This window comes from Setaria viridis, chromosome 2 (genome assembly GCF_005286985.2).
Source record: "Setaria viridis chromosome 2, Setaria_viridis_v4.0, whole genome shotgun sequence".
Taxonomy (NCBI): Eukaryota; Viridiplantae; Streptophyta; class Magnoliopsida; order Poales; family Poaceae; genus Setaria; species Setaria viridis.
In genome coordinates this window covers 45,903,631-45,925,915 of record NC_048264.2, presented here as the reverse complement: position 1 = coordinate 45,925,915, position 22,285 = coordinate 45,903,631, and the positions used below count along the sequence as shown (strand labels likewise).

At 47.1% G+C, this 22,285-nt stretch overlaps 5 protein-coding genes across 6 annotated transcripts; 1 reads left to right on the top strand and 4 right to left on the bottom strand.

Moving 5' to 3' along the window:
* Positions 1–2,335: 2,335 nt before the first annotated feature.
* LOC117845981 (uncharacterized) lies at positions 2,336–3,465 on the bottom strand. 2 transcript variants are annotated; one of them, XM_034727078.2, is made up of 3 exons: positions 2,853–3,465; positions 2,653–2,729; positions 2,336–2,548 (listed from the first exon to the last, which is right to left on the bottom strand). In XM_034727078.2, exons 1-2 carry the CDS (start codon positions 3,286–3,288, stop codon positions 2,653–2,655), a joined length of 513 nt encoding a protein of 170 aa, XP_034582969.1. In that variant the 5' UTR covers positions 3,289–3,465; the 3' UTR covers positions 2,336–2,548. The 2 variants fall into 2 exon arrangements, with proteins under 2 accessions (XP_034582969.1, XP_034582968.1); XM_034727077.2 differs by having other exon boundaries at positions 2,336–2,551; positions 2,853–3,458.
* Positions 3,466–3,810: 345 nt separating this feature from the next.
* On the top strand, positions 3,811–7,585 carry LOC117843242 (uncharacterized). The gene is made up of 8 exons (XM_034723810.2): positions 3,811–4,308; positions 4,762–4,795; positions 4,915–5,148; positions 5,607–5,696; positions 6,259–6,324; positions 6,401–6,495; positions 7,060–7,107; positions 7,187–7,585. Exons 1-8 carry the CDS (start codon positions 4,025–4,027, stop codon positions 7,302–7,304), a joined length of 969 nt encoding a protein of 322 aa, XP_034579701.1. The 5' UTR covers positions 3,811–4,024; the 3' UTR covers positions 7,305–7,585.
* A 1,709-nt stretch (positions 7,586–9,294) lies between these two features.
* LOC117843240 (uncharacterized) lies at positions 9,295–14,282 on the bottom strand. Its single transcript, XM_034723808.2, has 3 exons — positions 11,101–14,282; positions 10,701–11,016; positions 9,295–9,617 (listed from the first exon to the last, which is right to left on the bottom strand). Coding segments are annotated over exons 1-3 (1,806 nt in total). The 5' UTR covers positions 12,590–14,282; the 3' UTR covers positions 9,295–9,616.
* A 218-nt stretch (positions 14,283–14,500) lies between these two features.
* LOC117843243 (uncharacterized) lies at positions 14,501–16,362 on the bottom strand. The gene is made up of 2 exons (XM_034723811.2): positions 14,938–16,362; positions 14,501–14,850 (listed from the first exon to the last, which is right to left on the bottom strand). Exons 1-2 carry the CDS (start codon positions 15,623–15,625, stop codon positions 14,705–14,707), a joined length of 834 nt encoding a protein of 277 aa, XP_034579702.1. The 5' UTR covers positions 15,626–16,362; the 3' UTR covers positions 14,501–14,704.
* Positions 16,363–16,498: 136 nt separating this feature from the next.
* On the bottom strand, positions 16,499–21,319 carry LOC117843241 (thioredoxin reductase NTRC). The gene is made up of 10 exons (XM_034723809.2): positions 21,112–21,319; positions 20,696–20,909; positions 20,505–20,610; positions 19,799–20,064; positions 18,967–19,246; positions 18,562–18,669; positions 18,128–18,214; positions 17,948–18,052; positions 17,273–17,403; positions 16,499–16,870 (listed from the first exon to the last, which is right to left on the bottom strand). Exons 1-10 carry the CDS (start codon positions 21,302–21,304, stop codon positions 16,810–16,812), a joined length of 1,551 nt encoding a protein of 516 aa, XP_034579700.1. The 5' UTR covers positions 21,305–21,319; the 3' UTR covers positions 16,499–16,809.
* Between the last annotated feature and the right edge of the window lie 966 nt (positions 21,320–22,285).

Sequence of the window (22,285 nt, the reverse complement as noted above, 5' to 3'; positions counted from 1 at the left end):
CTTTCGAAAGAAATAGACTTAAGACGATGTTGATATTTGGAAACATGATCTAAGCTATACCAGACGTAGTAGTGACGTAGTACTTGCGTGAGAATCAGAGAATGCAATCGTGCATTTTTCTAGAAGTCCATACGAAACCCATCCAACAATCTTGCGTCTTCTTCGGCGCCACAAAACCAACGTCCCGCTCTCTACCGGATCCGGCCCAGCAGCAAGGCCCCACCAAAGTTACGAACGAACCCGCTTCCATGCGGCCGTATGAGCCAAGAGTTCCCACCAGTCCCGGTTGGTTTTGGAAGTTGGGCCAGCCCAATGCTTCGTCTTGCACTCCACCCTCCGTCTGCTCCTCCGAAATAGCCCAAGCTACCCAGTGAGGACGTACGTCTGGTCTTGCTTCCAGTGCCAGCAGGTAAACCTCCTCCGCATTGGTCGTGAGAGTTTGGTGAGCCAACACCCACACCCTTGTGTTGGAGCGATTCAGTCTGGCCTCCGCCTGAATGGCGGTTTGACTTCTTGTGGAGAAAAAGAACGCAGCTATGAGCAGCGTTTGGAACTGAATCGCGGTTCTGACTGAAACCTGGAGGGAAAGAGCGTGATACGTGGCTCAACTCAACTGTACTCAGAAAAGAAAAGAAGGCAATGACCAAGCTCAGTCCCAGTAAAAAGGTCGATGGGTGTATATATAAAGGAGTTCACTTCACAAGTTGAGACAATCAAACTTCACTTCACAGAGCTCAGCCCATCGCCAGCATCAATCCGGTAGCAGCAATGGCGTCTTCAGCCGCCTCCTTCGTCGCCATTGCCGTGGCTTTGATGGCGTTCCTGCAACCCGCTGCCACCAGTCCGCCAGCACCACCAGCGACGGGCGTGCCGACGACCTGCTCGTACACCCTAATCACCCTTTTCGATTGCTTACCGTTTCTCTCTCTCAGCACTAGCCTCTCCGGCCCGTCGGCGACCTGCTGCACTCGGTTGAGGTCTGTTCTCGCCTCTCCGGGGTCCATTTGCTTGTGCCACCTCATCGGTGGCGGGGTCAGTGACTTCGCACGCACCAACATTGACCCCGTCAGGCTGGCGTTACTCCCTTTTGTCTGCTTGGCCATAGTGCCACCTCAATTGCCCGCTAGGTGCTTGGGTAAGGATTCCAATTTCTTGCTAATCGTAGTAGTATCAACTATCAAGCCATTTGTATTACTGATGATTGCTTGTATTCTTTTTGTTTTGGGTTACAGTTGGACCTGTGCCTCCGATCCGTAACGACACAAGTTCGCCGGCTCTCCCTCCTCCATCGCACAATTAAAGCCGTGTGGCAAAGATACATGCAAGGCCGGTGCAAGCTGTGGCTAAGTTCCACAGAGTGCATATACGCAACAAGTCTCGTTGTTTCTTTTCTTCTTTCTTTTTTATCTTTAATTAAAGAGTGTAAGGAGGCATGATGTATGAATCAAATTATCGGTGTTCATGTTCAACCAACGAATCAAGTCGAGATCTTACTATCAGTTGTTACATGCTCTACCATAATAAGGTGTTGGACAACACGGTGCTCTATTTATAGTTTTGCTAGTTCCTATTCCATCAAAATTTTCTATCTATTTCTTCGTACAGGATTTGAGATGTTTCAGTCACTTTACCAGCTTCCTACCATTCTCTTCTTTCGATCTACAATGGGTAATTTTGAGCTTAGGCTAAAACGAAACGCGTTTGAAAAGAATGATGGTGTTATTATTTGCCATCTACAATCACTGAATGGCTTGGGCAAAAAACGACATTTTCATTACATTTATTAAATTTACCACAACCAATTATTGTGGTAAAGTTTTTCAATTACTGAATGGCTTTCTCTGTTATATGCGTTTAGTTTAGGTGAACAACTGATCTGCCTGATAGTAGCTTGATCGTAAACTTGGCTGCAGTGATAGTTGATTATAAACACACACACACACACACACTGATTGTTGGTGCCTACCTAGATGAGCGAAGGTTGCAAGCAAGCTGCCATGGCATATATACCAAGCATGCATGGTTCAGATCGAGAGCCGATAGTACCGCAGCAGGATGCAGGCGATGTTCCAGCGTTGGCCTAACGTAATTTAGGCAGACGGGTTTCCCTGAAACGAGTCATAGTCGTTTTTTGTTCCTCCAAAACTTTATTTAAATGCAAATTTGTTAGAGTTCCCAGATAGTTTTTATGATAAAACGAGATTTATTGCCTCGCAGCGTGGCTTTGTGGATGAGGATTACGGCCGAGGACGCCACGAACCAATGGGCAATGTGGCGCTGCCAGTGCTTATTGTTATCTTAAAATTTGACCTAAGTGTTTGGTTAGAATAAACAGTAAAAACAGAATGCACCGCACCATTGTATTATAATGGAAATCAATCTATTGCCGAACTGGAGAGAACATTAATGTATCCTTAATGATGACATGATGATGTCACACAATCCAAAGAGGTCGTACGATAAACCTAACACACTTCTACTGCTAGTACTACGTCGAAACTGCAATCCGCAGCTTTATTCCTTGCTGTCCTAACTCGTACGGTGTCCCCTGCTGCAAATCAAAGCAAAACAGAATGTTCGATCAGAACATAACAGACATATATGTCTTACCAGAGCGATCGTTGCTGAAAAGAACAAGAAGAAAAGAGGTACCTAAGGTGCCGGCGGTGATGCCTTCCCAGCAGCTGGCGGCGACGGAGGCAGCGGCATCGGCGGCACACCGTTATCTTCTGTTTTCATGCAACGCAACACATAATCGATGTCCACAGCATGTCAGTGTTAACTTTTCACAACAAAAAGAAAACAGCAACGTCGGAATTGAACGATATAATTGGTAGCAGGATATGACTTACGGGTGCAGGGCAAGTGCTCGGCCAGCGCTTTCAACTCAAAATTCGAGCCGCACACGATGGAGAGGGAGTACATGCGAGTGAAGTTCATCGGCGCCGGCAAGAGCCGGCCGATGTCGCCGTTGGCGACGTAGCAGTAGCAGATGGCCGCTCCCATATGCGAGACCTCTCTGAATCCCTCGCAGCACGCGGCCGGAGGCGCCGTCACGTCGGCGTCGTCGGTGAGGAACGCCGTGCATGCTGGCACCATATTCATCAGCGGCGTCAGGCACTCCGGCACAGGCTTCAGCGGCGGCGGCTCTACGCAGGGGAACAGCGGGATCCGAGGAAGCCCCGGTATGCAAGGGAGTATGGGAGGGAACGAGAACGCCGCCGATGGCGTGGCCGCAGCCAAGGCGACGAGCAAGGCGATCACGAAGCTCATCTTGGATGGCGCCATCGATCTATAGGGGGGAATGGGGCTATGGGCTATGGGCTATGGGCTACGGCTCTCGTGGTAGGATTTGGTGAAGACGGAGGTTCAATTTATAGGCTCTGTGTTTAGGGATTTTCCTTTTGAACGAATGTGTTCGGAGATAAAATTTTCGTAACTGACGTCCGAGGTTGGCGTCGGGTTGTTTATCTCGACAACAAGATACGTATTTATCTGAAACGAAGACCTCTGAATCTCAAAAGGAAAACAGTTTTGGGCCGGTCCCGCGCGATATATGACGCGATATATCACGGACGTTCAATTTATAGGCTTGTGTTTAGGGATTTTTTTTAAACGAATGTGTTTGGAGATACGTAAAATTTTCGTAACTAAACTTCTGAGGTTCACAAAAACCAACGTCCCCGGGCTCTACGGCTTCCGGCCCAGCAGCCAGGACCCACCAAAGATACGAACGAACCGCTTCCAGAAGGGGCGCCGCGATCGAAGAGCGACCCGGGCGCCGGGCGGCCGCACGAACCAAGAGTTCCCACCAGTCCACACCAGCGGAGCCACCCAAAGCGATGCGTGGGTCTTCCCCGCGTCGCCGCATTGAATTGCTGCGGTCGCGGCCGTCGCCGTCCCACTCCCCCACCCGACTACCTACCCCTCGCCTCCCCCGCCCTCCCCGCCGCCGCGCGCCTCCGGGCTCCGCGTAAGAGCTACCGTTCCCGCCTCGGCCTCGGCCGGCGCGCGCGGCGAGGCGATGTCGCTGTCGCCGGCGGACGGCGCGGCGTACTGGCTGCGGTGGCAGGTCTTCGTCTGCGGCGCGCTCATCGCGCTCCCGGCGGCGGCCGCGGCGGCGCTGCTGCCGCGGCTGCGGAGGGCGGTGCCGCCCCTGCGCGCCACCGACCTGTGGGTCCCCTGCTGGGCGCGCCTCCACCCGGGCTGGCTCCTCGGCTACCGCGCCTTCGCGCTCGCCGCCGCGGTCGCGCTCCTCGCGCGACTCCTCATCGGCCACGGCATCTCCGTCTTCTACTTCTACACCCAGTACGGTTCCTTCCTCCTCTTCCTCCTCCTCTCAAAGCTTAATTGCGCTATGGATGAACAAGTAGTGTGTATATTATATCTGTATAAGGACTACAATGTGATAGTAGTTAGCGCAAGTAGCGTTTCAGCACAAATTTTTTACTATGTGCTTTGACAAATCGCATGGCTGAATAAGTAAAGCATCCTATGGCACTAGCATACTGGGACCGGGGATGAACTTGCTACAAATTAGTGAGCACAGAACGGGCATTGTCCTTGGCAGTTAGCACTTCAGATTCTGTCCAACTAATAGACTCAAAGTTTCATGCTTTAGCTCATGAGCATTTTGAATTTGAATTCATTTGCCCCAATTTCAGCTGATCGCATCCTTAACTGCTTGCCGTTCTGTTCCTTGAGTTTCTTGTTTCTTAGCTGCCATTTTGACTAATTTCTTTCTCCCAAATGGCTTTGCAGGTGGACCTTTCTATTGGTCACCATATATTTTGCGGTACGTTCACTGCTGCTGTCCATGTTGCCTTACAACTTAATAACTGCAGTATTTTACCTCTGGTCGGGTTACCTATTGTTGATTACACCCTTTTTTTTGTTTGTATGTGTTATTCTTAGTTTGCAACAGCCATATCAGCTCATGGATGTTGGGTGTACTCAAAGAAAAGCTCAAGGAAAGCTGATGAATCCCATGGATTTCTTAATGACGATGTTGAAAATCGTGGCCTTTCCTCTTCTGTATCTGTAGAGAGGGAAAAGGATGAGACGAACAAGTTGCCGAGCTATTATGAACAAATAGTGAACGAGAAAAGAGCTGGGTTCTGGGGACGTTGCATGCAAATCATATACCAGGTTTGGAATGGAATATATACTTTTCCTTGTTAAGAATGACATCCGTATGTTTTGTGCACTTCTGATAGTTTTGCAATTCAGTGTTGCTACTGTTTATAATGTGCCACAGCAGCATTTGATGATTAAGTCACAGCATCATGTTTGATAATTGGTGCTGTACTAAATGATAGTCCTATACTGCATTTGTTCATCTTATTTAGCTCCTTTTGAGTTGTGACTATGCAGATGCTATGATCATTGCTTAATTTGTGTGTTCTACATTTGAAATAATTCAAAACGATTTTCAATTTTTCGTGCCTAAAACTATGGAATTTCTTTGCCTGTGTTCCCTTGGCCTTGTTTACCAACTTTTCTTCAAATACTTCCATCACCTCAACAGAAAGCTTCTGCCTGCTAATGAACACTCACATACTGAGCATGTGTATTGCTGTTGCCTGATATTCTTTGCCTGTATGCAGACTAGTGCAGGTGCAACAATGTTGACTGATGTCACATTTTGGGGGCTCCTTGTGCCATTTTTCTACCGTGACAAGTTTGGGTTATCATTGGTATGTGAACATTTCGATCTGTGTGCATATTCTTTCCTATTCTGCCTCAGTAATACTAGACAATAGCAAGCCTCAATAGTCCACGCTATTATACATTTTGATTGTTGCTATCCTGACTTGATTACAGGCACAAATTAAATTATTTATATGTCAATATCAGTATATCACAGCAGTTTGATGGTATCCAGTACTTGCCATTATATTGACTGATAAAAAAAACAGTGTACGAACTCTAAACTTTGAAGTCAAAAAGTCTGTGTCGAACATGTCATTACGTCAATAAGCGAAGCCTGTGGCCATTTGATAGAGGAATTAGCAATCCATGCATTTTCTGAATGTTGTTCATCTTCCGGCTGAGCCCTTTCTAGAGGTGAACCTAAGTAAAACACTATGATTGTCTGATCTCTGATATGGCCTACCATAACCTCCTGAAAATTGAAAAGCCCCCACGAGTAGAGGAAAAATGAACTGAGAAGATTATGCTTTTTTTATTTATACCAAGTTAGCTGTTCATATACAATGCCTTATATCTTGGTATCTTGTCCATCAAAATTTCACGCAGGTCACTGATGGCATGCACTCTCTAAATGCCGTTTTTCTACTCATAGACACAGTTCTCAACAATATGGTAAGATTACTCATAAATTATTATGTTCTGCCCTTTGTGTCAATTGGTTTAATTACCCACACTTGTGGACTTTCAGCCTTTTCCCTGGTACCGAATGGCTTTCTTTGTTTTCTGGAGCTGTGCCTATGTAACATTCCAGTGGGTTCTTCATGCTTGTGGTGGCTTATCCTGGTAATTTTTCTCCTTTGCTGCATAATTAAGATAATTAAATGGTATGCCCTTGATTTACCATTTCTTGAATCGAATGCCATGTTTCTGTTAGTAAATCATTGTACACTAAGAGAAAGATGAAAATATGTAACATATAGCATCTTTTACATTGTAAAATCCATTTGGCGTGGTAACCAACAAAAGATAGCAAAACCTAGAAGTTGTTACATTAACGTGACATATATTTGTCTTAAAGCAATTTGGACATTTGTTGAACAGATTTAGGTGTGTTGTGATTTTGTTCTGAATACACTGCAGCTTCATTGTTTGATGTCGACCATGCATTTTTGAGCCATATTTTGTTGAAATTTTAGATTTTCCCAACACTATTTGGTGCACCCTAATTAGCAAAGTGTATTCTAATTCCTTGATTCTTCTAGCGGATGTTAGTTTGTTGATATACTGTTGATGCCATGTATGCATTTGATATGTTGCTTCAGTTCACTCATGTATGCATTTGAATAAGGGCTCATGTGGTACCTCCTCCGCTGACAAAACAGTGCCCCCTTTTTTTCGCTTTTTCAGGTGGCCGTACCCATTTCTGGACCTTTCATCGTCTGGAGCCCCTCTATGGTACTGGCCTTTATCCCCTCATTTCGTCCTTAACTATCGATCATCCAGGAATCCTTACAGCAATCATAATTTGGTGCAGGTACTTCGGCATGGCCATCGCTCACATCCCCTGCTTCTTTCTTTACTGGTTGATCGTGAAGGCGAAGCACGCTTACTTCCCAAGGATGTTCCCACATGCTTATGCTAGGACAGTATAGATCCATTTATCTGATTACGGACAAGGATACATCCCGTATAAATATTGGTAGCAAACTATTTGACGGTCGCTAGGTTCAAGCGTATACCAGCATAAGCAAAGACAAAAGGCTGCCAAATTTGGTTGCTTTGTAAATCCTGCATGAGATCAAGAGAAGGCATGATAGCAGGAGAGGACTGATTAATGGCATTAGTAGCAGCAGGTCTCCCATTTGACAAATTTCTGTCTGAAGCTGCATGAGAATCAAACAAAAAGGAAGAAGCTATGTCTGCTCTTACTTCATGATTTAATCTACTCACAGACCATTTGTTATTAAACCTGTAATCATTCCTCGCTTTCCAAAGCTACCAAAGCCTAGTAAAGACTTCCTGCAACTTGCCCCGTTGTTCGTTCTCTGCCTTTCCTAGAACTTGCCCCATTGTTTCAAGTATCAACGGGGGAGCTCTACGCGAAAGCTTAGGTGGTTCATCATGGAGTCCTCTCCTCCTCTCCTTAACCTCGGATTAGCTTGATTAGTAGCTGATTTAGGGTAAAATGGGCCTTCATAATGGCAAATAGAGCGAGCAGAACTTCGCAGACAAGAGCGGCAAGGGCCAGGTGAGAGGACGGTGGCTTTCATGCGGCCATGGAGGTAAGCTGCAGCAAGAAAGCTCGATGGTGCTCGCTGTTAAGGTTAGGTAAGCATGCTTTAGGCAGCGAGCGAGCAAGCGAGCGGCCACAGGAAAGTTTCCCTCGCCTCCGAGCTCGTTTTCGTTTTCCTCCAAAAGTGCATGCTTCTTCCCCATTCCTATGGAAAGTTTCTAGCTGATTCCTCCATTCAAAACGCATAGTGATATCAGCAAAACAAAGGATTGGCATTCCTTTGAAAATCTTCCATTCCAAACAGGGCCTTGAAGGATAAATGGATTGAAGGCAGCAGCTCTATCGGAGAATTTGCACCTGCTATCCATGATGCTGTACTGAGAAGAACCAAGGTGGTCAGAGCACTGTTTCAGGCCGAGCGTCAGTGAATGCCTAGGCGAGATATCAATTCGGGCATGAGAGGTTCCTAAAAACCAATTTTCCTGTCCATTCGAATGAGGTTATCAAGTGTAACTACCATCCACTCTTCCACTGTTATATCTTATTCCATTCTGTGAACACACTCCCTTAAACCATTCAGCCAGCCAAGACCTCATACCATTATGTCGTCTTTGGCGATTCAAACAAAAGATTAGCAGTGAATGAAACATTATACTTACTTCAGACAACTCTGTCGCCTCCGATTCATAGTGGGATATGGGATTATAGGATAGGATAGGAAGCATAGTCTAAGATCCGAGAGGAAACCAGAGGAATTGTAATTGGAGGAAGAACTAGCTGTTCTTTAGAATTGCCATATCCTTCTCGGCTACTGCCTGTTACTAGATAAGGCGTTAGCATTGCTGGGACCATTCTGATCACTGTCTTGGCTTTGAGTGGTAATTTTGTGCCTCTGATTCCTCATCTTCCTAACATAAACCTGTGCATCTTTTTGGTTTTAATGGAGAATGCAGGCTTCTTTCTTCGTCTGACATAGATTTTCCTTATTTTTGTTCTAGCCTTAAGCTTGACATATTTATTCCGGGAGATTATATTGTTGTCCTCATCTTCTTCTTGAATTTCTGAAATGGTGACCCCTGAATTATGGTTCTGAATGCCAGATGAACTTGCTATCTGCATTTGGTGCCCTAGGATCAGAGGAACTATTAGCTGCTCCTGAGTTCCTGTGATAGATGACTGGATATTCAACTGTAAAGAATAGTTCAAGAATGGCAAAGTTATGTATATATCAAGTTCTATGGACCAACGTTATGTATATGTGAATGCTCCGTACTATTAAGTGCAAGATTTAAACACTGCAGCAGAGCACAAGATAGGCACAAAAATGTGCTCAATTGACGGGCATGTTGGGCAGCATCTCAGCAACTGGCATGTTGAGAGCTTACAGTTATTGCCACTTTCAAAAAAAATTCCACTAAGGGCAATGCCCGAGTTTCATTACCATAAAGCAATGAGATGACAGAGTTTTGGTTCAGGAACCTGTATCATACACCCAAGATTAATGACAGCATCAGCTTTAGTGATCTCGCGCAGAGGGCCTGAGCACTGAAACCTCAAAGCATTACAAAATAGATTTTCTCATGCACTCCAGACTCAGAGAAAATAAGCACGACAGCGAAAACCTTCTGGAGGAGATAGCAACAGCTGTTCAATTCTTTTTCCTCCCTTACGCTTCCTTGATCCCTGAACTCACTTTTCCACCTCCATTTGCACTCTGATCTTCACTCTCACTCTGTTGAAATATTCAAAAAAACACAGCAGATTAATTTCTGCTTTCAAAATAGCATTCAATAAGATCTCTGTTTAAATTTCAAACTGAAACAAGATAGCAGTTGCAATAAACAAATACATGAAAAGGCAGCATAACCACAACAAGAGGCATTGATAAACAAAAGAAATGCGTAAACCATAAATTACACATTAAAAAACGCTGAGCTATATCATCCTACCCTTTTCCTATCTATGATTATCTATCAAACGGAAGTTATTATATATTATAGAACGGAGAAAGCACCACTGGGAGTCTGGGACTTTACCTCTATGTTGACATGGCAACATTTTTGCCTCATTCACAATAGTACAAGGAAATGATTTCGCAAAAGTTTTCAAGTATAAATCTAAATTAAATCTCCCAGGCTGTATCCCCAAATATGAAAGAGATATTTAAGCATAAAAAACCTCCAAAGGAATTGGGGGAAGAAATGAGGCACAGTGAGTGTCCTTACATCAGACACTGATCATCCAATATACACATTAATCAACTACACGCAAACAATGTAGCTATTTGAAATAATCTCAGAACAAAATGAAATATGATTGTTCCCTATCTCAAGCTAAGATCATAATCAGTAAATCCAGACTAAACAACAAAAAATCATATACTGCTGGCAGTCTAGTTCAGATTATTATTCCCAATTATATGCAAAATAAAGTATGGAATAGCATGAATACCTAGAGATAAACAAGCATAGCTCATGACTAGGCAAATATTTATTTCCAGTACCCACTTCCTCCTCTGTAATCACTAACAAGATGTAACAGCACACAGACATAAACCGATGATCCACATGTCAATATAAGGCATATCACTCCTCAGTGCAACTCTTCAATCAGTAACAAGCTAAATAGCATGAAACACAAAACTCAAAGAGCCAATCTCCTAATTATTAAATTTCAATCAACCAAGTTTTCATTGCTTGATAGTTCTAAAGTTGCTAAGCATAACTTAATCATAACTTCCTGATGCACTGATGCAGCAATATGCAAGAAGAGTAAGCATGCAAACAAAGCAGCAGCAAACAAATCAAAGACTAACCATTTATTAATGCAGCTGTTGCAGAAGTTCTTCTTGCAGTTCTTCCGGCCCTTCCCCTTGTTCTTCAGCCTCTGGAGAGCAACAGCAAGGACCTCCCCATCTGCTGGTAGCTTCTTGCCCTTGTTGGCTTTTACGTAGTGATACTCGCAGAAGCTTACAGTTGGGAGAGCACGGCCTGAGCAGCGCCACTTCTTCCCATCGCTGCGGCGGCACCGGAGGTGGTCAGGTGGAGGCTGCGGAGAGTTGCCACGCTCCCCCAACTGCCGCCGTCGGCGGAAGTCGGTCTCAGCGCCTTCACTGCTGCCAGGATTCATTACTGTGTAAACATGATCAGCATAATGACCAGCAAGATTGACGCTCATATTTTTGTGAGCACCAGTGGAAGGTGTGGATCGCTCACCACTAATTGTAGCCACCGGTGGATTCATGCTCTTGTTCTTCTGGCTCTGGAGAGCAACAGCAAGGACCTCCCCATCCGCTAGCAGCTTCTTGCCCTCCTCCGCTTCATCATCCTCCGGAGTCAGGTCTGGGGTGCCCACTCGCTTACAGCAGCGACCGCGTGAAGGAGGGGATGGAGGAGGGGACTCCTCCGCTGCATCTCCTTCAGTGTCGGAGTCCTCTGCCGCATCTTCATTCTCGCTGCTGGTCTCAGCAGCTTCCTCTTCACACTTGCCGTCGGTCTCGGCACCTTCCGCTTCACCCCCACGTACAGCAGCGCCATCTTTGGGTGTGGACAGCTCACCACTGATTGTAGCCACCGAAAAGGCAGGCGGCCAATGCATTTGCATAGGAAAAGCAGGGAGATCCCTATTGAACTCAAACTTCTCCATCACACGAAACGTCTTCAGGTCAATAACAAAATGCAGATTGCGCCCAGTCGAGCACAAAACAGCCATTCCATTTGTCACCTTACGAGCTTGATAGTACAAAGGTCCATCAGGGGCATGCTTGCCGAGCACCTGCGCAACTTTCATTGCCTTCTCCAGCTTCCAGTCCAGCTTCTCCAGCCTCCACACTCTCAAGTGGGGGATGTTCAATTTGCCAACTGGCTCAACTGCTGCAAGACAGCACACACCATCCTCCATCTCTCCTATAGCATATCTTTTCGGATTGTTGTCACCTGGAAGGGGAAGGACGGAAAACTGCATCTCCCCCGTGTCCAGCAAGAGCAAGGATGCACCAGTGTATTTGCATAAGATGAGGTTGCCAGCGTGCATCACCTCACGTTGAGTCCCCTCAATGTTCTTCAGGATCTTCCTGTCCGGGTGATGATTCCAACTCTTCCTACAAGAGTCGTACTCAACAGCATGAACCATCCGGTCACGCCGATGGCTCTGCACGGAGACCACTCGGAATGACGACCCGTGGTCGCCATGGCCTTGCAGCAAGCACGTTGAGAAGCCATCCGGGAGGATGAAATCCTGCGGAAGGCCCACCGAGATGCGTTCCCGGGACAACGGGTTGTACACCTCGAGGGATTCGCCGCCCCTGGCAAGGAGGAGGCGGCCGTTGTAACAGTCCAGGAGGCGCCACTCTCGATGTCTCTGAAGGCCGCCGAGGCTGAAGGTTAAGGCCTTGGCTGCGGCGTGCTGGAGGTCGAGGTCGCGGTCGTCGTCGTCGTCGGCAGACTGGATTGAATCTGCCATCTGGAATGAGGGCAGGCCACCGAACTCGCGCGGGATGTAGAGCCCAAGGAAGGGCGAAGACTTGTGGCGCGCGCGGTAGTCTTCCAGGAACTTGCCGGTGGAGGTGACGATGACACCGCGCCAGCGCTTCGAGACGGCCGCGGCGTGCACGAGGGCGGCCGGCGTCGGGACGCGAAGCATGACCTCGGTGAGGACATGGTCGGGGAGGTCGTCGATGGTGCGTTCCGCCGGCGCCGGCGCCATCCTGTAGAGGCGCACGCGGCGGGTGGCGGCCCCCCTGGAGGAGGAGGTGTGAGCCTGATCCCGCCGCCGCCCTGTTCCCTTTCTCTGGATGGGACAAATGTAACCTCCAAGTCGCAGTCCACAGCGGCGCGGCGGGAGCGAGGCACGGCGTGGTAGGGAGGTGAGCTGGGCGGCGGGGAGAAGCGGCGGATGGACCGTGGAGAAGGGGAGGTGGCGGGCGGGCGCAGGGGACCACGAGATCTAGGTCGTCTTGCCCTCCACCTCGGCCCCGCTCGATCGCTGCCCCCCGCCTCGCGCCGCGTGCCGCCGCCCAACCCCGCCTCCTTTCTCCGCCGGCGCGTAGCCGCACCGCCCACAGCGGCCTCGCCCCGCCCTCCGCGAACCACAATGCCGTGAAGCCCGCGCTACGACCTGCTGACCGCGAACCGCCGCCGGGCCGGGCTTCGGCCGTGGATTCGAGTTCTGGGGGAGAGTGCAGCCCCCGCGGACCAAACACCACCACCCCTAACTCCGGCGGTGGTGCTCCTCTGGCGGCGGCGTCAGGGGCTGCGTGAGCGGGAGTGGCCGAGTCAAGTGGTGTGTGTCAAACCAAAGATTCAAACACATGTCTCGAGCACCTCTCGAGTCTCGACCTCTCGTTTTCTCTTCGGGATGGGGCCCACGTCAGGTGGGAAAGAAAAGTTAGCTGTGTTTGTAATTGATCCATTTTCAAATGGTGAGTGCTGTGCAAATTTTTTAGTAAATTATATTAAAACAATGACATTTTTAAGTAGCCATTGCTTCTGCGCACAACTGATAATTTTTTTAAGGACAGCTGATGTTCTAATAGATGATCAATTCAAGAATCACATGAAAAAACCTATTTTCCCCTTTTGGCTTGGCTATGATAGAGGTGATGTATGTGAAAGAACAAGTGGTCCTACTCATAGACTCCACCATGACTGATCTTCCACCAGCATTTTTCAAAAGAGATCGGCGATCCAAATGTACTCCGATGAATCAGTGCTGAAAAACAGTAGAAAGCAGTCAGAGCACGCAGAAAGGATGTGATCCAATTTCAGCTACATGAATTTGGTTATGTGTGAAATTAAAATTCGTGATGGATCAAGAGCAGGGAAGGGCACACGCTAGGCGTAGAAACCACGAGGAAAGGCAGCGCTGGGAAGATATCGCCTCCGTGTCGATCTCCTCAGAACAGATGCGCCTGCGTCTGGACTGTGAAGGGATCCGCGATGCAGGACGTGACCTTTGCTGGCTACAGTACCATTTGGTAAGCAAGAATGAGCCGAGAATGGCCACCACAATTCCACCATTTCCATCTCTGAATTCAGTCCTCAAAGTCAATGTCTCGACCTCAGTCTGAGATTTCCCCTTTTCTGTGCGCACTGGATCAGATGTTCACATCAGAGACATCATATGTGTAATGCAGCTGCAGATGACCCCGTGACGCTGGATTCCGATGTGGTTTTGGCCTACACATTTCCGCAGTTTTTGCTTGCTGCTTCCGTCCCGTGAGATGATTTAAGCGATGGTTTGAATATGGCTGTCTTGTGAAAGCCTCAATTCTTAGTTTCTGACTTCGTGATCATATATTGTATCAGAGGAAGATGTTGCTCAGCTGCAATGCTGATTGTTTTTTTGGACGAACAGGCACTAGAACAGCTCCTGTTTGCAATGCTGGTGAATGGTGATTGAGCCCATCATGCCAGCAGTTGTAGTTCTCCAACGATACCCATTTCATCAACACCTGTGATATGCAATGCTGATGATTTTTTGGACGAACAGGCACTAGAACAGCTCCTGTTTGCAATCTCTGAACAGAGTTGTTTGATCTTGATTTTGAACAGAGTTCTATATTGCACTGATCTTATCAGTCAAGGGCAGGACATTTGAATATTTGCTACGATCACGTTCGAACCTACAAATACGCTATATTCACAGTAGAAAATCCCAACTTTATCATCAGTGGCTACAATCAACCAATTAGACTGGATAACAAAGTTCCCTCGCCATACGTGGATCAAGGACATGAACTCAAGCTATGGACAATTACTACGATCTCATTCCCCCAATTAATTAATTCGGCGCCATCTACCATCAGGCGAGCGATTCCGTTCACAATCTCTGCTTCTCGCCACCGGTCGGCCTGCCCGACGACGACGCGACCCTCTTCACGAAATCGGCGAAGAAATCGGCGTAATTCGGGCCGGTCTGCAGCCGCACGAGGTTTGTCCGGTACGGGATCAGGATCGTCTTTAGTCCTGCACACGCATCACCGCCCCAATCTAAGGATCAGCACGAGAATTAGCAAGGAAAAAAAATTGGCTTTGGGGGGTGGCGGAGCTCACCGAAGATGCACATAGCGCGGTAGATGGCGGCGGCGGCGATGCCGTCGCGTGCGGGGGTCTGGCGGCTGCTCTCGAGGCAGCGGAGGAAGGCGAGGTCGGCGCGGAGGAGCTGCGCCTGGTCGTGGGTGTCGTAGGCCATGTCGTGGCAGTAGCAGCAGAAGTCGAGGTGGTCGACGGGGCGGCGGTCCCAGAGCACGGAGCCGGCCTCCTTGCCGCTGGACCAGTTGGGCCCGCAGTAGTGGCCGTAGCGGGGGAAGAGCTTGGACAGCCACGCCCGCGCGCCGCCGTGCCACGGGAGCTGCGCCACGTACGGCCGGAACAGCGGCACCGCGCAGCCCACCAGCTGCCGCGCCTCCGCCTCCTCCTCGGCCGCCGCCTTGGCGGCCCTCCGCGCCGCGGCGGCGGAGGCGGAGGCCGATGCGGTTGCGGCGGGGTGGTCCGGCTGTTTCTTCGGCGGCCGCTGCTCCCGCCAGGGGATGAGGGAGGAGAGGAAGGCGACGAGCGGGTTGGCCGCGCCGCCGGGCCGCTCGGGGGACGCTGACGCGGTGACGGGGGTCGCGGTGGTCGGGGTCGGGGTGGGGAGGCGGCGGAGGAGGACGGCCGCGGGGTTGAGCCGGAGCGCCGGCTTAGATGATGCCGGCGGCGGCGGCGCGGAAGGCGAGGCGGAGGACGAGGAGGCGACCTCCATTGCCGCCGCCGCCGACGCCGCGGCGGCCCGCGGGGCGGTGGGGATCGCGCCCGTTTTTGCCGCTGGGTTCGTTCGTGCGGCGGTGGCTGGCCGCGCGGTGGCGTGTGGATTTGCGGGTTTGTTATTTCCCTCGGGTTACCGGGGTGGGGGCCGCGGCCGCGGGCGCCGGGAGTTATTTGAGGTGGGAATTGGCTGGCGCGGCCGGGCGGTTCGCCGGATTTGGGTGGCGAAGGATCTGGAGACGGATGCCACCCCCTGCCTGCCTATATGCGTGTGCTGGTTTTGTTTCCGTGTCGGGCGTGGGCAGCGTGACGCGTGGAGTGCGGTCGACAGGCTGGGTCAGGGTCTTTCTCGAGGCGGCGAGGGGTTCGCCGCGGCGGCGCATGTGGACGAGAGCAGAGGCGTCGAGGGAGGGCAGCGGCGGAGAAGTGGTTGCCGGGTAGAGGCCGGCCATCCGGCAGGCGATGGAAGAACGGCTGGCAGGGCAGCAAGAGCCTGGTATTGGATGGAGAGTTGGTGACCGGTTAAAGGCGTGTTTGATCCTTAACGAAAGTTTTATCTCTAATCACATCGAAGGTTCAGATGCTAATTAAGAGTATTAAATATAAACTAATTATAAAACTAATTGCAGAGATCCTATACTAATTCACGAGACGAATCTATTAAGCCTAATTAATCCATGATGAATTAGTCTCGTGAATTAGCCTCCATCTGTACAATTTGTTTTGTAATTAAACTATATTTAATACTCCTAATTAGTATCAAACACCCAATGAATCAAACACCCAATGCAACAGCTTTAGCTCCTAGGAAACAAACACCCCTAAAATTCTGCAATGAGTATGACGATCCTACGAGAGACCCGCTGAAGGGTTCAGATCATAACAGTTTGGCATTCCGATTATATATCCTTTAGATTAATATCCTCTCCGTGGAGGTAGTTTGCACAGTGACAGTGTCAAGACAATGATCAGCAGGGGGTCAACTCCTTGTATGTTGTACACAGAAAGAATATATTTTGTGCAGTTGGGTCCAAGATGAGCGATCGGTTAATTTCCTTTGGCGTCGCTTTACACCAGGCTCATCTTAAAATCGGACCAAAAATTTACCACCGGGGTGGCACTAAAAGAGCGCAAAACAACGACTGCACTTCAAAAACTCGGGGCGTGTGCTGCATGTTCAGCTCATTTGTGCGACTCGATAAACTCCCGATATTCCTTCTTCATTTTCACACCAGAAACAGTCCTGCGTGTCCCAAGATAACAAAAGATGAGATGGTTGTACACCAGACATCATCAAATAGAACTGCCGCCATACAAGTTCCACGGCACTAAGCGGTATTAAATAACTATTCGAGTTTCATAGCATGTTTGTGACTAAAGAAACTTTTGTTGAACTTCATAAGACGAAGTACCAAAGAAAACATACTATCAATTATTTGTGTCTAGCATAAAGGTTGACCAAGCACGGTAAAACTACACATACTAGTCCAATATTAGCCGATATGTTCCTTAGCTTTGCAAATTTAATTCAGCATTCTCTAAAAATATGATCGACCTTTTCCTAGAAGAGAACATATAGGGACAAACATGAGCATATCTTATTGCAAGGGAGATAACCAAACTAATCTAAGTAATGATAACAAACCTGAGCATTTCTTTATTCTTAAAAAATTGAACACAAGGTGTTCCCATGATGCCTGCAGCTTCTGCTATTTCAGGATCCTCTTCAATGTCAATTTCAACAAAATGAACGTATTTACCATACTCATCTATGACCTGCAAGATAAATTATAATTAGCAAGTAATAAACAAGTAACTAAACTAAGATTTGCACAGCTCATAAGATGAGAAATTCTGCAGCACAGTAGCAGCATGTGTCTGGTAGTTGTGCCACACACAATGTTAGTCAAGCTAATGTTGATTTCAACCTTTAACACCCAGGTCGTAGGTTTCCCAGTTACCTTATAAAAGAAAAAGGTGTTCCTAAGGTTGATTGGACGTTGTATCGAAAAGAATATATACGACCTAAAAATACACCAATCCTATTCAAGTTTTGGGACCTTGAATTTGTATCTTGCTTGCTCAGATATTTTCTAAGTTTTTGGCATTTTATTTCTAGTAGATCAGAAAAATGAGCTCCAACATGCCTCCAGGATCCAAATCACAAGAACCAGATTGCTGCTACAAGTTCCAAAATCACAAGACATGTCTAGATTTATATTTATGAAGTTGACAAATAATTGTTCTTCAAGGGTACCCATTTTTATTTATTTAGAATGAGATGGTGTCCAAAGTTGAATTTCAACTTTCAGGAACTAACCTTGCTCAAAATTGGTTTTAAGGTTCTGCAAGGACCACATGTGGGAGAAGTGTATAGAACACAAATGAGCCGTGGACTCTCATGGTATATTTTGCGGAGTGCATACTGCAAAATAAGCAAACCCGGTGTCAGATATCAAATCAATGTTTTCATCATATAGGCCAATCTATGCATGTATACCTGTCCCTTGTGTTTTGTGCGAGAAATGTCAAAGCCCATTTCGACATCTTTGTCAGTAATTTCCTTCTTTGTTTCTTCTTGAACAGGCTGCAATTCAATTAAAAGAAATTAGGAGAAAGAATGGTACCTTGCAAGCTTGATTGGTTACTATAGAAAATAGCAAACAAATTGACAGAAGTCTAAACTCCACATTTCATACAAGGAAATTTTCACACATCGCGTGGAAATGCTGATGTGTGGTTACTAGAAAACTAGAAATATCAGGAAAAATAACAAATAACAAAAGCAGATGACCGCAGATGCTCATGGTACTGTAGGTCCAGTGATCTACGATTGTACAACCATCTCCATGGTAATAATGTCCAACGAAAAATAAAGTTGTTACGTGCACTAGTTCTCATAATGAAACATGTATTGTGAGAAGAAAAAAGTACCTGGTGAAATTCAACAAGAAGATCATTGGCAACTAAGTATCTTTCAACTGACAAAGCAGCTATGCATCCAGACCCAGCTGCAGTAATGGCTTGCCTCCATTCATGATCCTGCAGGTGCAGGGACACACTAGGTAAGTAGAACAAATAAAAATGGTCATGGAAATATCTCAATTTCACAAATATAAATTTTGCCCAACATAGACTGAAGTTTATACTGAGGGCTTCTCCAAATACTAAGCGGCTTTTCCAAATACTAAGCCACCAGGAAATGATATGTGACATAAAATGAGAAAAGCATGACAGTGGTGCATGTGAACTGCAACAGGATTTAATCCATGCTTCAGAAAAGAAGATACATTGCAAACCATGTAGAAGTTCCATACAGAATATAAATGATAGAGTTACCTGAACGTCACCAGCAGCAAATACACCATCCACTGAAGTTTTGGCTGAACCTTCTTTAACTAAAATATAGCCAGTACTATCAAGTTCAATTTGTCCTTGCAACAGCTGACTGTTTGGAGTATGTCCTATGCCATAAAATAGACCTTTCACCTCAAGAACTGATTCCTCTCCTGTATCGGTCCTCTTCAATTGAATGCCAGACATCTGACCTTTGTCATTGCTAACAACATCCACGGCTTCAGTATTGAAATGTACTGTTATGTTGGGGTTGTTGAGTACTCTGAAACATTCGCCATAATCAACCTGTTAACCAAACATCCAGGGAATTGAAAATTTACCTCATTAATATTTCATGTGACTGAAGAGGAGCTAACATCCTTCAAAGAACATAATAACTTCATCTACAGATAAGTTCCCAGACAATGACAGTCTGCAGGATCTATGAAAACTCAAGCGGTGCTATGATTTTTAGTGCTTAACTTGACACAAACTTAGTTGAGATATTGGCTACTTCACATCAGGCATCATGTAAATTATTATGGGCTAAAATACAATAATTACAGTGCCACTTATATAACCACCATTGGAAAGCATTATCCAAAGCCCAGAATAGCCCCATACCTAAGGTAAATATGGTTTACCAAGAGTCCACAACAGACATAGCCTAAAAGAGAAAATCAATCCATCATCGCTCCTATGATAGTAAATAATTAACAAGTGCTAACAGGTAAGGCCTGAAATAAGTGAAAAACTGGCAATCCATTGGTAGTATGTCTATGTGAATTGTGAACAGAATAGAACATCCCTAGGGAAAGGACTTGAAATTATTTACCTGTCTTGCATAGCTTTGGATGCACGTAGCTGCTCCTTTCTAACAAGTAAATGAACATGGCGAGCATACTTTGTCAAATATATTGCTTCCTCTGTAGCTGTATCACCACCTCCAACAACTGCAAGAACTTGACCCTTGAACAGTGGCGATGCTCCATCACATATGGCACATGCGCTGATACCTCTACTCCAAAATTCATCTTCTCGAGGCAACCGGAGGCGCTTAGCTGTAGCTCCAGTTGCAATGATGACACTATGGCATTTCACCTAGATATATATAACTGAGATGAGTGTTGAGGAAAGAAATGTATAAAGTAGATCATGCTGCATGTGCATTATAACAAGGTGATAGCAATAGTATTGGGTATATACTGTACAAAAAAGAGACAGATATCAGAGAACCTAAAGTGCCAAGAAAAAAATGTAAACCATGAAAGTAGATTAAGTAAACCACATAAAGACTGTATTGGCCCAGAGCTCAGAAAGCATACTCTTGTGGCTTGTATCCTTACATCATTTTTGTTACAAAATCTCCTTTGTTTCTTTCTTATCAATGGACTTTAGCTGTGGTAAAAAATAAATTATACTAATACTAGCCATTGAACAGCCAACGAAGTACATGTACAACATGACCTTGACATAATGCAGGTTCAAACTCCAAAAACGGATTACTAGGTGCTAGAGGAATAGCACAGAAGTATGTATACCTCACGATCGCTGCTACGGATAACAAATGGGCTGCTCTTTACATTTACAAATTCAACATCCTCTTGGTGAAGCTCCGCACCCCAGCGTTCGGCTTGCTTCCGCATTCTAGATTAATCAATGCCCACCATGATGATCATGAACATGACACTATCAAATCTATTCAAACGGGTACAACAACAAACATTATTACCTGTCCATCAGATCAGGTCCGGTTATACCTTCTGGAAAACCAGGGAAATTCTCCACCTCGGTCGTGGTCATCAGCTGCCCACCGGGGACACCACCCGCCTGGTAGCCTTCGAACACGACGGGCTTCAGGTTCGCCCGGGCAGCGTAAATCGCAGCAGTGTACCCGGCCGGGCCGGAGCCGATGATCACCAGGTTCTCCACTACCTTGCTAGGATCTGCAACAACCAACAACCATCCAGTTCATCACGCTTCGCTTTTAGCTCCGCTGCTTAGCAGCCCGCTGTTTCTCCGACGGCTCCCAGATCAAATGCCGCTAAGGCGCTAAGCTAGCATCCTGTCGTCTATTGCACAAGCAACTCGCAGCGGAGGACAATCCAATCTGGAATCCGAGGCAGCGGAAGCAGGATGGGTGCGAACCTGAGGGAGGCGACGCGGCGGGGGTCTCCTCGTCGACCGCGCCTGCGGCGGGGGCGGCGGCGGCGTGCAGCGCCTTCGACGGGCGGGCGGTGGGCAGAGGCCGGCAGGAGGAGGGGAGGGCGACCCGGCGGCGGCGGGAGGAGGGCGGGGCGACCGAGAGGGCAGCGGCCACGGCGACGCGCGTGACCGCCATCGCGAGCGGCGAGGTGGGGTGAGGCGGGCGGCTCGGCTGCTGGCTGCTGCGTTGGTGGCGAAGGGTGTGGAGTGGATGAATCATGAATGGATGGATAGGGGGTTTGGGTTGGGTGGGTGGGGGAGGGCGCCGCGCAGGAGCCAACGGGAGAGATCGGGTACGTGCTCGCTCACGGCAGCTGCCCAACAGCCGACGAGGCTCGAGCCGGCGGGAGCTGGTTGGTTGGTTGGTGTTGGTTCAGCTTGTTACGAAAGCCCATAGATATTAGAGATGGGAGTTGTGAGAGATAATTTACATGAGAGTTTGGCTTTACTACTCCAATTTCTTGCGTTGATTTTATGACGAGAATTAAGATGGGAGTTTAGAACATTTCCAGCAATCTCTTAGTAAGATAGAATAAAATATCATTTTCCGATCTTACCCAGGAATATCATCCTATAGAGTTTCAATAGCTTTTTTTTAATTGTTAAAATAGGCGCCACAACAATCCTCTAATAATACATTCACCCACAATAATATTTTTGATTAAGTTTTAAAAAAATAGACCAAATTTATTAAAAAACATACACCATAATATCCAAACATCAATTAATTTAATTAAATTTACCATAAAATTCCGTATATTAGGATAAAAACTTTGCTACGGGCACCCATGCTCCATCAACTCATAGTTGCACATTTATGGATCTGTTCAAGCTGTGGAATTCTATCTCACTCGCACGATGGGTGGTCGTTGTCGAGGCTCAAGACAGATGACACTCTCTCTTCACTCGCACAAAGTAAATTCTCTCAAATCTAGTGCCGGACAGCTCTATCACTATTGGTGACAGCTCTACCAAGTGAGTCGGTCCTCTTGACCCTTCCCCCTCCTTATCCTCCTCTTCCTCTCCCTCCTATTTGTCTCGCATGAGGGGAATTTAAAGAAGAATTACTAGATCTAGTGTTAGGGTTCAGACAAAAGTTGAAGAAGATGAACTGGAT

Excerpts from the sequence above, each read along its gene's own strand:
- LOC117845981 (XM_034727078.2), bottom strand. The coding sequence starts at position 3,288 with ATGGCGCCATCCAAGATGAGCTTCGTGATCGCCTTGCTCGTCGCCTTG. Across the intron at positions 2,730-2,852 it reads CGAGCACTTGCCCTGCACCC|AAGATAACGGTGTGCCGCCG; the intron begins GTAAGTCATATC and ends GCATGAAAACAG.
- LOC117843240 (XM_034723808.2), bottom strand. The coding sequence starts at position 12,589 with ATGGCGCCGGCGCCGGCGGAACGCACCATCGACGACCTCCCCGACCAT. Across the intron at positions 11,017-11,100 it reads ACCGGTGGCTACAATTAGTG|TAATGAATCCTGGCAGCAGT; the intron begins GTGAGCGATCCA and ends ATGTTTACACAG.
- LOC117843243 (XM_034723811.2), bottom strand. The coding sequence starts at position 15,625 with ATGGAGGTCGCCTCCTCGTCCTCCGCCTCGCCTTCCGCGCCGCCGCCG. Across the intron at positions 14,851-14,937 it reads CCGCGCTATGTGCATCTTCG|GACTAAAGACGATCCTGATC; the intron begins GTGAGCTCCGCC and ends ATGCGTGTGCAG.
- LOC117843241 (XM_034723809.2), bottom strand. The coding sequence starts at position 21,304 with ATGGCGGTCACGCGCGTCGCCGTGGCCGCTGCCCTCTCGGTCGCCCCG. Across the intron at positions 20,611-20,695 it reads GGACCTGATCTGATGGACAG|AATGCGGAAGCAAGCCGAAC; the intron begins GTAATAATGTTT and ends TGATTAATCTAG. Across the intron at positions 19,247-19,798 it reads TCCAAAGCTATGCAAGACAG|AGTACTCAACAACCCCAACA; the intron begins GTAAATAATTTC and ends CGAATGTTTCAG.
- LOC117843242 (XM_034723810.2), top strand. The coding sequence starts at position 4,025 with ATGTCGCTGTCGCCGGCGGACGGCGCGGCGTACTGGCTGCGGTGGCAG. Across the intron at positions 4,796-4,914 it reads TGGTCACCATATATTTTGCG|TTTGCAACAGCCATATCAGC; the intron begins GTACGTTCACTG and ends TGTTATTCTTAG. Across the intron at positions 5,697-6,258 it reads ACAAGTTTGGGTTATCATTG|GTCACTGATGGCATGCACTC; the intron begins GTATGTGAACAT and ends AATTTCACGCAG.